Here is a 17033-nt window from a genome sequence, read left to right as displayed (position 1 = left end):
AAGTGCTTACAACAGAGATGAAGCTTAAGAGGATTCGCAGTCTTTTCTAACTTCCATTCATTTTTGAGAACATCTGGTGCTGTCTTCAAATGGGAGGCGTGGACCCACAGCAATCCCATCTACCTTAACAGCAGTGGGAGTGGTTAACAGTACTAGATAGGGTCCTTTCCAGTGGGGTTCTAAATTCTCAGCCTTGTGTCACCAGATCAGGACTGCATCTTCTGCTGGGAACTGGTGAGGCACCCTGGACTTCCCATCTTGTAGGTGTCCTTCACTTGGCTTCAAATTCCACTTTGGACTGTTTCTAAAGCCTTTAAATGAGCAAACAGGGTTTTAGAAAAAACCTCAGTGTAGGGGGCCCCACCCGATTCAAGGGGGGGGGGGCTCCCCTACATAATCTCATAAGGTGTTAGGCCAAAAGGGTCAGGAGTGTTCTGTACACGGAACAGAGCAAAAAGGAGGACAGTCCAGTCTTCCCCCACTAGTCTCTAAGGCCAATTTTGTCAAGGTCTCCTTTAGAGTTTTATTTATCTTTTTTACCTGCCCTGAACTCTGTAGTCTCTTCGGGGACGTGGGTAAAGCTGAATCTGGAAGGGGCATTTCTTGCTCTGAAGAAAGCAAGAGGGAAGGAGTGTCACCCAGTCTGCGCCAGTCTCCACGGTCAATTTGGTCAGGGTCTCTTTTAAAATTTTATTTATTCTCTCTACCTGTCCTGAACGTTGAGGTCTGTAGATGTAATATAATTTTTAATTGACCTCTAAATACCTGGCCACACTCTGGCTTACCTTGACAACGAAGGCAGGGCCAGTGTCTGACCCAATTACCTTGGGCACTCCAAACAGGGAGAAGATTTCTTCTAGTATCTTCTTGATGACTATTGAGGCCGTCTCTTGCTTGGTGGGGAAAACTTTTACCTATTCCTGAAAAGATATCTATAAACACTAGGAGACATTTGAAATCATATTTTCCTGGTTTTATCTCTGTGAAGTCCACTTCTCAGTAGGATCCAGGCCGTTCCCCACGGAGCCTCCTACCACAGTCAACTTTCCTGAAAACAGTTACCTTTTGGCATGGTATACATCAGTGCACTATCTGTTCCACGAGATACTTGGGACCTGTGACATAATATTTAGTTTTTGAAAACATCTGGATGAGTTTGCTTACCCCTAAGTGAGTCCATTTGTTTTATCGTGGCCTCTGCCTGTTTTTGTAGCAGGATCTTCTTTCCCATTGAGGTGTACCAGAGTCTCTTTTTCGGCCTGGCTGGGTCATGGCGGGCCCTTAACATAGCCAGAATCTCTCTTTTTTTGCCCTCAGATGTCAGCAGGCCCCTCTGCTGATGGGCTGTAGCAAAGGCATACCTGCTGTCCACAGAGATGTTAAGTCTCTTTCTCAGCTCAAGGGCTTTGGTGAGGGGAGCGAGCTTTACCCTCTGAGTAGTGGTGCCTTCTGGTAGGGCCTGAGCCCAAATGACTCTGTTTCCATCTACCACTGCTGCCCCAGCCCATCTTTTTCCTTCTCTAAGAAGCTGTTCCCATCTATGAACCAGATGGCATCTACCCCCTCTGGTGACTGGTCAGTCAGATCTTTATGCCACCCCTGTGCTTTGGTGAGCACCTGCTGACAGTCATGAAGGGAGAGCTAGGTAGGGGTCCGGGAGAAGGATTGCAGGATTTAGACTCGTAGGGGCAGTCTGGAATCACAAGGAACAAGTGGGATACCCGGCCCACGCCAAGGTCCACCGTTCTTCAGGTAGTCCATGAGTATTGTTTGTTGCCAGTAGCCCCTTGTACTCAAGGTCTTTTGCTGGACACTAGCCCATTTGGGCGTAGGAGCACAGAGTGTTGGGCCCCAGTATTCACAAAACAACTGGGCAGGCTTTCCTTCTATCTTTGCACATAGCCAGCACTCTAGGACCAAGAGGCTTGTCTTCCGGGCCACTGGAGAGGCCCCTCTTGTTCTTCCTGGGGCAGTCCCTGACCCAGTGTCCTTTTTCCTTGCGATAGGCACACTGATCTTTAGCTAGGAATTCTCTTCTGTTGCCAGGTACTGTCTTCCTAGGTTCCCTAACTACTGTGGTCAGTATATATTCCTCTCCTGTCTTTTATCCCTCTTTAGCTCTCTAGCTTCTTCTTCTTTTTGCCTCTTTTCTTCCTTAGCTTCTTGCTCTTTTTACCTTCTTTCCTCTTTCTCTTCCTCAGTCGCTCTCATCTGCATCTTTCTCTACAGCTATTAGATGCCGTCCACTTATGTAACTACACTTCAACCTTACTTTCTCTGTAACTTACACTAACTCTCAACAACTTAGCTTAACCCTTCAAACTTCTGTAACTTTCTCTTTATATCTTTTCCTTATCTTAGCCAGATTGGTGGGGTGTTTTCCAGCCCTTCGGAGACCTATCCTTGGAGCCTGGCGGCAGACCCGGAGCACTCCCTACCTTCAGGGGTATTCAAGTCAACAGGCAGAAGTGAGGGCCTTCCATCCATGTCTGGAACATTCTTTCTGGCCTCCAGTAGGATTCCGTCTTTCCTCAGTGGTAAAGAAGACCTGTAACAGTTACTAACAAGCATCTCAAATGGGATGGTGAGAAAACAAGAGAATCTTGAGAATAGAGGTCCACTGAAGAGAGCAAATAGCATTTAGTCACACAGCTAAACCATGAGGACTTTTTGGGACAAAAAAGCTGTTGTAAAAATAAGCACAAGCTTTGTTCCTGTGAAACAGAAAGGCGAGCGGAGAGGGAGCTGATCTGTTATCGACTATCTCTCTGGACTTAAGAACTAATAACAAAAGGATGGAGAGATGGTTAGGACCTGGGTGCCAGATGCCAAGTGGCTGACATAGAATTGTAACCAGTTCACCTGGGACTTTCAGGACCTCAGTTGCAAGGGGTTGGGGATTTAGCTCAGTGGTAGAGCGCTTGCCTAGGAAGCGCAAGGCCCTGGGTTCGGTCCCCAGCTCCGAAAAAAAAAAAAGGACCTCAGTAGCAGCCCTTTACCAAACTGACTCACTGGGTTAAATGCCCATGGAAAAGAAAACATTAATACTGACCTTGGCCACAGCCAAAGCCTGAATTCTAAATTTTGACTGGAAAAACAAAGTTCTTCACAGTTTGTTGCAGATCTTTTTTAAACTATTTTAGGGGCTTCTCTGCCCCCCAACCTGGGGCATTTTGACCACAGGGGTAGGAACTGGCTGCTGTGGGGATAGGATCAAAGGCACTCTCCATGTCAATGATGACTAACAGGGAAGGTTACTTAATGTTGGAGATCAACTCCTCTCTTGGAATAGGGCCAGCAGATAAGGCAGGCTCCCTTAAAGAACTTCTCTTAATGAACGCTCTCCTTCTGTGAGCAAGTGTTGAAGGTCTGGCCACTGAAGGCAGCAACTGGAATTATTATTTTTTCAGGGCCAAGAGTCTCTTAAAACAACCACTAACTCTATATTATCTTTTTGTTGTCAAAGTGTCAACCCCGGCCGGCCTCATCACCTTGAAACTCCTCTTACACTGACTTGGCCTGAGCTGCGCCACTGCCCACGCGCAGCGTGCAGCTTGCTAGCAGGCCTGTATGCTTGCCACCCTTAGTCCCTATATTTTCCTACTCTGTGCTGTCCCTTCCTTAGAAGCTGTGAATGTTTAAGCAACAGGGAGAATTTTTCTTCAGGATCTAAGGTAAAGCTTTCAGGCTCTTGTTAATGCCTGCTTCAGACAGGGTTACTCGCTAACCTGGAGTTCTTCATACACAACTGTTAACAGCAGCTAGACTGGACAAGGGGAGCAAAGGGAGGGGCATCTCTCCTTGGGGAGGAGGCTCAAGAGAGAAAGATAAAACTCCCCAGCAGAAAACAATTTTTCTCAAGCAAATTATTTTTAACTTTTAAGTTAAGCACCAAGAGGACCAAGTAAAACTCTTTGACAAACAAAGCAAACAGTTTCATGATTTCAAACACAGTTGTCAGTCCAAATTCAAAAATGAAACAAAAGCCAAAAAGATACTTGACAGTACCACAGAAAACAAACCAGACAAACAAGACCAAGACAAAGCATCCTATAACCAATTTCCACAGATGCCTGGTACCTTCAGTATCTGGCCCAAACTGCAGCTTAACCTTAGCTGCTTCTGGGATGAGATGGACCATCTGATTCCACCTCCCAACAGGATTCCAGAGTGTCCTCTTGCCCTAACGTCCGTCCGATGGTCCACCATCAAGGACAAAGGGGTTGTCACAGCCTGCCCCATGGCAAAGAAAAAGAACACCAAACACAGAAACAGAACACAGACAACAGACACTAACACGTCCAAGCACACTTGTCTGCGCCTATACTTAAATAGGCAGCCGAACGTGACCTCTGACGTAGTGGGATTCCTCGTCCACTCCCACCTAGGTAAAAGGAGCACTCCGTCTCCTTTGTTCCAGAAAACCACAGTCAGGTCCTCCCGACTGCTCTCCACCCGTGGAACGTCTTCCAGGGCTGCAGCTTGCGGGCTCAGGGCGTCTCCCCTTCCGCAGCCAGAGGATCCTTACGGACCACAGAGGCGGCTGCACAGAGTGGGATTCCACATCCACTCTCCTAGCACAGACCGGTACCAAGACACACATATACACACAGTGGAACCAAAACAGAGACAGACACAGACAGCGGCCGCACACTCAGACACAATTGGGGATTCCCCTTACCTCCAAGGTCTTCGGAGTTGTGGGTGGTTGCGAGATCCCGGACGAGCCCCCAAAATGAAAGTCCACCGGGGTGGGGAAGACCCCCACTCAAACCTCGAGACAACGCAACCCCCAAGAACTCACGAGAAACCAGTCTTGATGTAATAAACAAGAGGTGTATTTGAGGAACCAGAGCTCTGGGGACGACATGTATCTCACACAAGAGACAGAGGAGTCGACCCCGAGCCCAATTAGGGGAAGGGATTTATAGGGAAAATTACATAGGTAGTTGGCAACAGTCACACAAAGCAATTTCATTGGTTTGTAACTTGGGCTCAGTTCAACTCTAGGCCACCCTCCTTCTGGGGCAAGCTGACCCTAATTCTCGTTTTTCTCAGGACTGTTGAGTCAGGCCTTATCGAGGCCAGATGGTTTGTGGTGGCTATAGCCAGGCTACATCCCCAAAATATGTTATGTTATTCTTTGCTGTGAGGTGCACTTGTCCTCACAGCAGGGTCAGTGGGGGATAGTTTAAATCTTTATTCTTTCAAGAGACCTGGCCCTGGGAACCCATGCCGCTTTCTCACTTGTCACAACTTTCCCACCTACTCCACCACCCCCTCCAGGTGCCAGTCCTGGGGCTCCCAGGCTCCTGGGGTTCACCTCATAGCCCTGGGTGTTCTGAAACTTGCTATGTGGTGGAACAATGCAGAGATCCACCCTCCTGAGGGCTGGGATTAAAGGCATTTAATCCTAAAGAAATCCGGAACCCTTTCTTGGGGTGGATCCCATCAAACTCAGTGGGTGTGAAGCTCAGTGAGGACCGGGTCAGGAGGCGGGGAGCTCATATCCCAGGCAACAGCGACAAGAAAAGAAAGAGAAATTTATGCTCCGATGCAGGGGGTTGGGTGGGGGGGGAGGCTGTGCATTGGATGCCCGGTTCCTTAGTGTGGCCCTTGTTCAGTGTGACCCGAACAGCTTCTGGGGCACGTGAAGCTGCTGGCCAGCAAGCAGTTCCTGCAGTCTGGAGGGACTTTTCACACAGCCCAGTCCATCCCCAGGACCCTTGGGAGCTGCGATGCCGCTCGAAGCCACCAGGGGGCAGCAGGACACACGAGTAGGAGCCTGTCTAGGTTCTGATCACCTAAGAGGCTGTGAGCTTTGAAAGCTGGAGAAGGCTCTTCATAGTGAAGCAGCCAGAAATTTCCCCTTTGCCCCAAATCCTCTGTTTTGCGGCTTTCACGGATCCTTATGGTCTTCCGGCTGAAACACAGATTGCACCTCTGGCTCCTCCCCTGATTGTTACTCACACCACACTCTCCAGTCACAGTGACATAAGACACACACACACACACACACACACACACACACACACACACACACACACACACACCTTGGCATGCTGAGGTGAAGGCAGGAGAATTGAGAATTCAAGGTCAGGACAGGAGAGATGACTCAGAGGCTGAGAGCACTAACTGCTCTTCTCAGGTCCTGAGCTGAATTCTCAGAAATCACGTGGTAGCTCACAACCCTCTAGAATGAGATCTGGCGCCCTCTGCTGGCGGTCAGGCATGTGTGCAGACAAAACGTGTACATAATAAATAAATCTTAAAGAGAGAATTCAAGGTCACCCTGAGCTACAAGACATAACAACACAAACAGCATAATTGGGCGAACACACAGGCTGCATAGACGAGTAGCATCAGGAGCCACTCTGTAGGGGGAGTTGTGTCGATTTTTCTCTTCCGTTGCTCAATCCTAAGACCAGTGGATAAATCTAGTGCAGGGGACTCTAGAGCCCTGCAGTAGCGTTTGTAGGTGTTCCTTCATGCTGGAGTGTCCCCCAATATTGTTCAAGGATCCCTTTCTTTAAAGAAATCTTATTTTCCTCCATTTCTTGTTCTTTTAAAAAATATATTTCTGTATAAGAGTATTTTGCCTCCACGTATGTCTGTGCGCCACGTGCATGGAGCACCCCAGGCGGCCAGCAGAGGGCGCTCTATCCCTTCTGAGGCTGGAGTTACAAGTCGGTGAGAGCTGGGAACTGAACCCAGGTCCTGTGGAACAGCAATAAGCATTCTTCACCTCTGAACAACCTCTCCAGCTGCACGAATTTACTCAGCATATCTTTATGCCTTGGCTCTCTGTGATTCTGGCGATAGCGACAACAAAAGAAAGAGAAAGTAACCCTCGGATGTGGGGGGCTGTGCAGGGGATACCCGGTTCCTTAGTGTGGCCCTTGTTCAGTGTGACACAGACAGCTTCAGAGGCACGTGAAGCCACAGGCCAGCAAGCAGTTCTTGCAGTCAGGAGGGACTTTCAGCACAGTCCAGTCAGCCCCAGAACCCTTTGGAGCTGCGATGCCGCTCATAGCCGCCAGGGGCAGCAGGGAACAGGATTAGGAGCCTGTCCGGTTCTAGATCACCTAAGCTGGTGTGAGCTTTGAATGCTGGGGAAGACTCTTCAGAGTGAAGCAGCCAGGAATTTCCCCTTCAGACCCAATCCTCTATTTGGGGTTTTCACGGGTCCTTATCTTCCGGCTGAAACACAGGTTGCCTCTGCTCCTTCCCTGATTGTGACTCAACATCATCCAGTGACATAAGACACACACACACACACACACACACACATAGACACACCACACTCTCACACATACACACCACACTCACACACACACACCACACACATACACAAACACACCACACACACACACACACATAGACACACCACACACACACACACACACACACACACACACACACACACACACACACACACCGGACTCTTGGCATACGGAGGTGAGGCAGGAGGATGGAGAATTCAAGGTCAGGACAGGAGAGATGACTCAGAGGTTGAGAGCACTAACTGCTCTTCTCAGATCCAGAGCTGAATTCTCAGAAATCACGTAATAGCTCACAATCCTCTAGAATGAGATCTGGCGCCCTCTGCTGGCGGGCAGGCATGTGTGCAGACAAAACGTGTACATAATAAATAAATCTTAAAATGAGAATTCAAGGTCACCCTGAGCTACAAGACATAACAACACAAACAGCATAACTGGGCGAACACACAGGCTGCATAGATGAGTAGCATCAGGGGCCACTCTGTAGGGGGAGTTGTGTCGATTTTTGCCTTCCATTGCTGAATCCTAAGACCAGTGTATAAATCTAGTGCAGGGGACCCTAGAGCCCTGCAGTAGGGTTGGTAGGTGTTCCTCCATGCGGTAATGTCCCCCAATATTGTTCAAGGATCTCTTTCTTTTTATTTTTTTTTTATTTTCTTTTTTTCGGAGCTGGGGACCGAACCCAGGACCTTGCGCTTGCTAGTCAAGCGAAGGATCTCTTTCTTTCTTTTTTTTTTTTTTAAAGATTTATTTATTTATTATATGTAAGTACACTGTAGCTATCTTCAGACACACCAGAAGAGGGCATCAGATCTCATTACAGATGGTTGTGAGCCACCATGTGGTTGCTGGGATTTGAACTCACGACCTCCGGAAGAGCAGTCAGTGCTCTTAACCACTGAGCCATCTCTCCAGCCCCCAGGATCTCTTTCTTTAACGAAATCTTATTTCTATCCATTTCTTTTTCGTTCTTTTAAAAATATCTTTTTTTTCGGAGCTGGGGACCGAACCCAGGGCCTTGCTCTACCGCTGAGCTAAATCCCCAACCCCTTAAAAATATTTTTATGTAAAAGGGTATTTTGCTCCATGTATCTCTGTGTGCCACCTGCATGGAGCACCCCAGGCGGCCAGCAGAGGGCGCTCTATCCCCTCTGAGGCTGGAGTTACAAGTCGGTGAGAGCTGGGAACTGAACCAGGTCCTGTGAAACAGCAGTAAGCATTCTTACTTATTGGGGATACAGTGAGCCCCAATAGATATTCGGGGCTCCTCATCACCAAAACTGTCCTGCATGACTCAGTGCGCTGGTCTGAGCTGGTTCAAAGAAGAAGGCCCTACTGTGATTACCTCAGATCGGCTCCTGTCTGGTTTTGGGGGATCTCTAACATTTCCCTGGCACCACACCCGGAAGACCCCATATTTGCACTGAGAGCTTGGGTGTCACTGTCTGTATTAGTTACTGTGGTCCTTCGGATAAGACGACCCCCGTGTTCTTGGTCCTTTGAATACTTGGTTCCCGCTTGGTGCTGTTTGGGGAAGCTTAGTAGGAGGGGCCGTGCTGGAGGAAGGCTGTCACTGGGGCAGCGGTGGACATGTGAGCTCTCACACAGTCCTGCTGCCATGCCTGGTGCTTGCCCTCATGATGTTGATGGACTCTTAACTCTGTGGGACCCTAATCCCCAGATGAACCTTCTATAAGTTCCCTTGGACATGGTGTTTTTATCTCAGCAACAGGAAAGGAACCAATACAGTTCCACTTTCCATCACTGTGGCTTAATATGTGACAAGACACAGCTTAGGGAGGAAGGGTTTGTCCTGGCTTATTGTAGTCCCTAATGCTAAATCCGTCAAAGTGGCAGCAGGCCCTTCCTTCCTGTTCCAGCCTGCTGGCCTCCTCAGCAAAATGTCCCGCAGGAGCTGTCCAAAATGGAGGAAAATCATTTTAAAATGGTGTCTCAATTTCCTCTCCTTAGCCTGCAGCCATCACAGGAGCTGTCCACGGTGGCGACACCTTCTTTCTTGGCCTCAGCCTGGAGCCTTACATCGTGAGAGCTGTCCACGGTGGTGACTCCTCTCCTGTAACCCAGCAGCCCCCACAGAAATGGCACCTCAGCAAAAGTCAGCTAATCTGGGAAGGACGTCCCACTCTAACCCATGGGCCTGATGCCAGGGAAAAGGGGTGGAAACAAAGCTAGCAGCCCCTGAGCAGAAAAATCTCATACCAGTGACATGGCTCAGCCTGCCAAGGGTGTATGGGAGGAGCTGGACTTCTTTTATAAGAAATCACACCGTTGACAGACTTCTCTCTCTCTCTCTCTCTCTCTCTCTCTCTCTCTCTCTCTCTCTCTCTCTCTCTCTCTCTCTCCCTCTCTGTCTGTCTCTCTCTGTCTCTGTCTCTCTCTGTCTCTCTGTCTCTCTGTCTCTCTGTCTCTCTCTCTCTCCCTCTCTGTCTGTCTCTCTCTCTCTCCCTCTCTCTCTCTCTCCCCGTCTCTCAGCTTGGAAGAGCCTTTATGGGAGGACCAGGAAAGTGATGGAGATTTCGGCTTTGGGTTTGCAGGAACAACAGAGAAGCGTCAGGTAGGACACTGGTAAAATCTAGGAAATCTAAGAAAGAGAGCTCATGAGCCCACTTGCATTTTGAGGAGCCCAAGATAAGGGTAGAGCAGCTCAGAAGAATGACACACAGAAAGAGATTTCTGAAGAGCTGGAGTTTAGTTGTAGCATCAGGCTGGTAAATAGATATCTCGTATATAGTTAAGAAAATAAAGTTTCCTTGCTGAGCTGTCAGGTTTTTACCTCAGCTTCTGCCTCCCGTGTCTTCAGTGCTCTGAATATGAGATGATTTAAACGGTCCCGGGCCTCTGAGGGGGACTCCTGCAATATGGAGCCATCCAAAGGCAGAGCAACCACAGGCCTGTGAACAAGACTTTAAGACAGACTATGGGGAATACTGAATCCTGCAGGTCCAAGTTGGAGCTGCAAGACCCAGGTCCACTGAGCTGGGAACGGATATTAAGAGACTTCAGGGAGTTAACTCCAGAACACAAGTTGCTGAAAGATAAGAGAGTGCAGGAGTACAAAAGTTTCAGGGGGTGGTGCTGGTCCTGCTCAGTCCTGCCGACTCATGCTGATTTGGTGGAGGCCTGGCAGTTTCTGCTGACTTTTACCACCGCTGATGATTGCTGTTTGCAATCCTGACGCTACTGATCTGGACTGTCAATTAGAGATTGAAGTTGCCCCCAGGAACTTCTACACAGCAAACAGCTCAGCCTCTTTGTTTCTTCTGAACTGACCAGCCATTGCTGATTCTTGTGAACTGAGCTGCAGATTAATTTGCCCCAGAGAACCATTTCCGAACAGGCCCACCTCTCCAGTATCCTCATAACATTTCTTTTCCACAACTTTCCATGGGTGGTGGACTGGAAGGGAGATTATGCATTTAAGAATTCCATTATTAAAAATAGGTTTTGAAAAATCTAAGCCAATTATCTCAGCTGGGGATGTGCTCCTGAGAGTTCAACAAAAAGGCACATCCTGCACCTCAGTTCCCTGACACTGGAGAGGAGAAGCAGAAATCACCACAGCAGCATGGCCACAGGGAGAGCCCAGGGCAGCTTCCCAACCCCATCATTAGCAGCTAAATCAAGTGGGTGGGAGGAAATGTAGTGACTTATCTTGTGCACCCTGCACTTTAGAGGACCCCACTTGAGTCTCTGATCTTCAGCCCTGGGGGCTCATAATCCTGGGGACAGGACAAGGCTCTGGCCTTCCCTGTGTCCTTGTGATCACAGACTCTCCCCATGTCTTCACAGTGATGGAGAGGGCACAGCCTGGAGGTGACAGAGCTGAGGCCTGAGCCCATCAAAGACAAGAACTGACTGAGCACACCTGGGCACAGCCCTGTCCACACTCAGCTCCCACAGCCTTACTCTGTCCCACCAGACACACACAGCTTAGTGACACAGATTCTGGAAGCTTCTCCATCTGCCTTTTATTTTTTTCAAAAACAAAACCAAACAAAGCAAAACCCCAAAACAAAAAACCTCTAAGTATTCCATCCAGCAATTTAAAAAGCCATCCACACTTGTGTCAAGGATGTGAACAATCAAGTTCACACTCAGATTCTTATTCTCAATGTGGAAATGAGGGGCAGAAGCTCAGGGTAGCAGGGAGTGACAGGATGCAGATGTCCCCACCCCCACTCCTAGGCTGGACCAGCAAGGTTGGCTGTGGAAGGGAAAACAGGCAGTGCAGGGACAGGGTCCTGAAGTGCAGGGCAGGCTGGGCTTCACAGTTCTTCACACTGAAGCCATAGATCACAGGGAACATCAGACACTGGTGTCTAAAGAGAACTGAGGACTCTGGATGTCACAGGAGAGACCTGAACACATCGTCTGTCACTCAGTCCACTCCAGGCAGCTGTCTTCATGCTAGAGACCGAGAGTCACAAACCATCACTGTGAGGACAACAGCACAACAACCCTCCACTCACAGGGGATTCTGGGAGTCCCTGAAACCCAATCATGTCCACATTGTCCCTCCCCAGTTGGACCCCATAGTGTCACCTTTACAATCTGGGAGAGACACATCAGAGCTCTGGGAGCTGTCCGTGCCTAGGGTAAAATAAAACGTATGTATATGTATATGTGTATACATAATATGTGTATGTGTGTGTATGTATTCATATCATGGTACAACTCAGGCCCCCAGAAGATTTCTCTGGAGGAGCTACTATGGATTCCCAGAGCTCCCAACATCTCCAGCTTCACTCCAATACCCTCAGGGACACTCCTGCCCCCACACTAACCTGGAGTAGGGGCGTAGTCTCCTTTCCCACCTGTGAGAAAAAAAGCTGTGAGAATTCAAGGAAGATTTTGACAGAAAGAAGTTTCCAGAACTGACAGAGGACCCAGTTGGAGACAGCAGCAATGAGGGGTGTGGCTGAGCTTCCCATTAATGAGCAGAGCGCTCTTCTAAAGGAAGCTGAGGGGAAACAGACCCTGCCCTTTCCTACCTGTGTTTCTCCTCCTCTTCCTCACAACAGTCACCACAATTCCAATGATCACAGTTGCAATGATGGCCACAGCTCCAAGGACAACATAAATGACAGTGGTTTCCATGTTGGAATCGGTTGATGGAGGAGGCTCTGGGAAGGACAGGATCAAGAAATGAAGGTGGGGGTCATGACCCCACCTCTCAGCCCTGACCAGCTCAGGGTCTGCAGAAGGCTCCCTCCTTACCCCATCTCTGGGAAAGTGGCTCAGGCAGCCCCTCATGCTCCACACGGCATGTGTAATTCTGCTCCTTCCCAAGAGGTACCACCACAGATGCCCACTTCTGGAAGGTTCCATCCCCTGCAGGCCTGGTCTCCACAAGCTCCATGTCCTGGGTCAGGTCCTCCCCATTCAACTGCCAGGTCAGGGTGATGTCAGCAGGGTAGAAGCCCAGGGCCCAGCACCTCAGGGTGACACCACCTTCAGGTCTGGGGTGAAGGGTCACATGTGCCTTTGGGGGATCTGTGTGGAAGATTGAAGAAATCACACAGTTAACAAGACAAACTGAAATCTACACAAGACACAGTTAAATCAATGATGACACTGAACTGTGTGTCTGACACTTCAACTGTCATCTCACTAGTGAGCTGCAGAGAGAGCTGGTCTCCTCAGCACAGAACTGCACACTTTCCTGAGGGACTCAGAAGCTAAGAGGGAATCCACATGAGCCAGTGGGTCAACATGGCCGTCCTTATGTGATGTTCTATAGCATGATATGGGTGGTCATAGAACAGAAGAGGGAATGGAAAATAATTGATTTAATATGTGTTTGCAGCAAAAAACTGACTAGAAGCAAAATAATGCCTTCAAAAAAAAAGTAAAAAGAAAGTAAAAAATAAGAAAAAGGAGGAAAAAAAGAAAAAAAAAAGAAATCCCACAATTTATGTTCCTCCAGGGTACCCACAAGGGCTCATGGGACCATTCTCCACTGTAGGAATAGAGAGAAATGGGGTGTGGAAGAGAGGCAAACCCCACATCAGGGAGGGATCTGTGAGAATGTGTTCTATGGAAAGTTCTAGAAACTGGGGAGAACCAGCCTAGTGTACTGGAGCCCATGTCTCCTATGAGGAAAAGGAGACTTCTGGTCCTGAGGTGTAAGGGCTGACACACTCAGCAGGACAGGAGTCAGTGTCCTCAGAGAGTGGGTGTGGGCAGAGGACCTGGCCTGGGAGAGGCCATGGCTGACAGCAGGGAGCCCCTGCTGTTAAGTGGGGAAATTCTCTCCTTCCCTCCTGAGAGGGACTCAGAATTCTCCAGGGAGAAGGCTGGGCCCTGGGAGAGGCAGTGCAGTCACTGTGATGAGGGATCAGGAGACCCAGGGACACTGTCTCCCCTCTGAGACAGGGGCATCACCCAGCTGAGGGTTCCTTCTTCCCCAGGACTGTGCCCCAGCCCGAGGGCAGAGGAGGAGAAGCCCGCGGCCCCCGCACCTGAGCGCAGCAGCGTCTCCTTCCCGTGCTCCAGGTATCTGCCGAGCCACTCCACGCACGTGCCCTCCAGGTAGGCCTTGTGTCTCTCTGCAACACCAGCCTGATCCCACTTGTTCCGGGTCTTTTGTGCCGCAAAGTCCGCCGCCGTCCACGTTTTCAGGTCTTCGTTCAGGGCGATGTAATCGCGGCCATCGTAGGCGTCCTGCCTATACCCGCGGAGGAGGCTCCCGTCCGACCCCACGTCACAGCCAGACATCACCTGGATGGTGTGAGAGCCTGCGGGACCCCGCGGTCAGACCCGGCCCCGCCCCGGCCCCGCCCACCCGCGGACTCCTCCAAACCGAAAGGGAAACCGGCCCGGGTCGGTTCTGCTCCCGGACCTCGGACTTGGGACCCGGAAGTCCCGGGCCGTGTGGGGACGCGGAGGGGTCGTGACCTCCGACCCGGGGTCACTCACCGCCCTCGCTCTGGTTGTAGTAGCCGCGCAGGGTCCTCAGGTTCACTCGGTAAACCTGCTCGTTTCTCTTGGCGATCTGTGTCTGCTGCTCCCAATACTCCGGCCCCTCCCGCTCCATCCACCGCGCCCGCGGCTCGTATCTCGGTTTCTCCGCGTCGCTGTCGAAGCGCACGAACTCCGTGTCGTCCACGTAGCCGACAGAGATGAACCAGGGCTCCCCGAGGCCGGGCCGGGACACGGCGGTTTTGAAATACCGCAGCGAGTGTGAGCCTGGGGGCGGCGCGCGGTGAGACCCCGACCTCCTCCCGGGACCCCGGGCGGGTGCGCGGGCCGGGCGGGGAGCAGGGCGCGGGGCTCCGGACGCGGGTGGAGAAGGGGCGGCGGGTCTGGTGTGCGACCCGGGGACCGGGCTTCCCCGGTGCCGCCCCCGCCCCTCCCCGCAGAGGCCGTTTCCCTCCCGACCCCGCACTCACCCGCGCGGGTCTGGGTCGGGGCCAGGGCGGCCGCCAGCAGCAGGAGCAGCGTGCGAGGTGCCATCGCCCCCATCTGAGATCCGGGACCGGTCTGAGTCCCGCGGGCTGCGTGGACTTTATAACTCCTGTACCATGACGACGCTGATTGGTTCACAGGGTTCACGGCACCCAATGGGAGTGAGAATTGTCAGCGAGTCGTCAGTGTCCGGGCAGAAGGACCTGACACAGGTTAGAAGCAGAAGTGAAACTGGGGAGATGGGGAATCCCCAGCCCCGCCCCTGACCTCACCGCCTGGCGACTAAGACTTTGCCTGAACCCTGTGCAGTGGGACAGAGCGCTGTTTGTCTTGGTGTCACCCAGAAGCTGTGTGGACACCAGGAGACCCGCAGGCCAGGCTCCTGTGTGCTCTCCTCCACCCTCCTCTTCCTTCTTCTCTTCAGAAGTCAGACCCTGGAGTCTTCTAGAAGAAAAGCCACTTCCGGGAACACAATCACAACACAAGCCTTGTGGACGCAGTGGAGAGACGCTTCTCCTTTAAGAGGAGGCTCTGGCCTGCAAGCCCCTCCCGGACCCCACAGAGACCAGGCTCTCTTCACTTGATCAGTAGTGTGGGGAAATATTAAATTTACAGATTTCGTCATTCTGTAGATCTCTCCAAATCGCAGCCATAGAACTGAAGTGGAAAGAAGAGGAGAGATGGGTGGGGGCTCCTGAAGAGACTCACCCATCACACAGAGCAACAAATGTGGGTGAGCACAGGTGTGAACTCCAGTCACCTCCCCATGCAGGTCTCCACAGCAGCCCAGCAGCCTCTCCAGGATTCGGAGGCTCCTGTTTCAGTGAACCACTCTTATTAGGTGCTGTGAGTGTTTTCCGTGGGAACTTGAAGCTCTTAGGTTCCATCCTGACTGACCTGAGGATGCAGTTGGGGTAGGCAGCCCCACAGAAAGGATCTGTCTCTGTTACTTTTCTTCTTATTTATTCTGTTTTTTGAGACAAGGTCTGTCTGTACTGCTCTGATTGTCCTGGAACTCACTATGCAGACCAAGCTGGCCTTGACCTCACATAGATACATGGCCTTTGCATCCTGAGGGCTGGGTGTCACAGTTTCCCTTTCATTGTTGTGAAGAAACACCATGACCAAGGCAACACTTCTAAAAAGAAACATTCAATAGTGGCTGGGTAACAGTTTCAGGGGTTTAGTCCATTATAACAGGAAGCATGGCAGCTGCAGGCAGACATGGTGCTGAAGGAGCTGAGACTTCTACATCTTGATCCAAAGGCAGCCAGGAAGAGGCTCTCATTCCACACTGGGCAGAGCATGAGCACAGAGACCTCAAAGCCCTTCCTCTAGGTGACACACTTCCTCCAACAAGGCCACGCCTATTCCCACAAGGCCACACCTCCTAATAGTGCCACTCTTTGTGCGTCCAGCATCCAAACACATGAGCCTGAGTGGGCCACCTATTCAATCAACCACAACAGGATTGATGGCCTGTGTCAGCACACTAGCTCTAGTTAGTTTTTATTACTGTGATAAGACACTAAGACCAAGGTATCTTACAAAAGAATATGTTTAATCTGTTATATAGTTTAGAGGATTTGAGTCCATGATGGCAGAGGAGAGGTGTGGGGGGGAACAGCTGAGAGCTCCCGACTTGATTTGCAAGTAACAGACTGAGACACTGGGAATAGTGAAAGTCGATTTTTAAAAAAATTTTGATATATATGTAATATAAAATATTATATATAATATATAATTTATTCATAAAGTACACTGTACCTGTCTTCAGACACCATAAGAGGGCATCAGATCTCATTACAGATGGTTGTGAGGCACCGTGTGTTTGCTGGGATTTGAACTCAGGAGCAGCCGTTGCTCTTAACCACTGAGCCATCTCTCCAGCCCAGTGAAAGTCTTTTGAAACCTCAGTGCACACACCCGTGGCACACATCCTCCATCAAGGCCACACCTCCCAATCCTCTCTGAACATGGCCTCAGCTGCATTTGAAGGATTCATTCCCATGAGCCTGTGTGGCTGTTCTCATTCAAACCAGCACAGCAGTCACTGTGAAGTGTAAGAGGCCAGCAGGGTTCTGGAGATGTGTCCAGTGCAGGCTGAGGGAAATGCCCTCACACAGGGCACTCTGCTGAGTCAGGTCTCCCCCTTTGTCTCTGTCTCCTCCTGCTCAGCCCTCTGTGTCTCTGTCCCTCAGGTCTTACCCGATCCATGCCCAGCTCCCCTCCCTCCTGAGCTCTGCACTGACCCTGTCTCTTCCTTGGCCTCTGGTTTCTCTATGGTGTCAGCCAGCAGCTGTGAGGCAGCTGTGTGGTTCC

General features: G+C 50.5%; 2 protein-coding genes and 1 long non-coding RNA gene across 7 annotated transcripts in view; 2 read left to right on the top strand and 1 right to left on the bottom strand.

Annotated features, from left to right (window-relative positions):
- Wdr46 (WD repeat domain 46) overlaps window positions 1-17033 on the top strand; it is a gene marked incomplete at its 3' end in the record, with an annotated part of 127752 nt that overhangs the window by 25455 nt on the left and 85264 nt on the right.
- Window positions 11248-14837, bottom strand: RT1-A1 (RT1 class Ia, locus A1). Of its 4 annotated transcripts, NM_001008827.2 has the most exon segments (8): window positions 11248-11711; window positions 11847-11894; window positions 12089-12118; window positions 12296-12427; window positions 12522-12797; window positions 13766-14041; window positions 14223-14492; window positions 14696-14837. In NM_001008827.2, coding segments are annotated over 8 exon segments (1110 nt in total). In that variant the 5' UTR covers window positions 14769-14837; the 3' UTR covers window positions 11248-11706.
- LOC120098897 (uncharacterized) overlaps window positions 14217-17033 on the top strand; it is a 34981-nt gene continuing 32164 nt past the window's right edge. Inside the window, exon 1 of one of the 2 annotated variants that reach the window (XR_015645591.1) lies at window positions 14217-15298. This is a non-coding gene — a long non-coding RNA (uncharacterized LOC120098897). The remainder of the gene's footprint in view (window positions 15299-17033) is intronic. The other variant, XR_015645592.1, reaches the window with a different exon arrangement.

This window comes from Rattus norvegicus, chromosome 20 (genome assembly GCF_021556685.1).
Source record: "Rattus norvegicus strain SHRSP/BbbUtx chromosome 20, alternate assembly SHRSP_T2T, whole genome shotgun sequence".
In the NCBI taxonomy this organism is placed as follows: Eukaryota; Metazoa; Chordata; class Mammalia; order Rodentia; family Muridae; genus Rattus; species Rattus norvegicus.
This window is presented reverse-complemented; position numbering and strand designations above follow the sequence as displayed.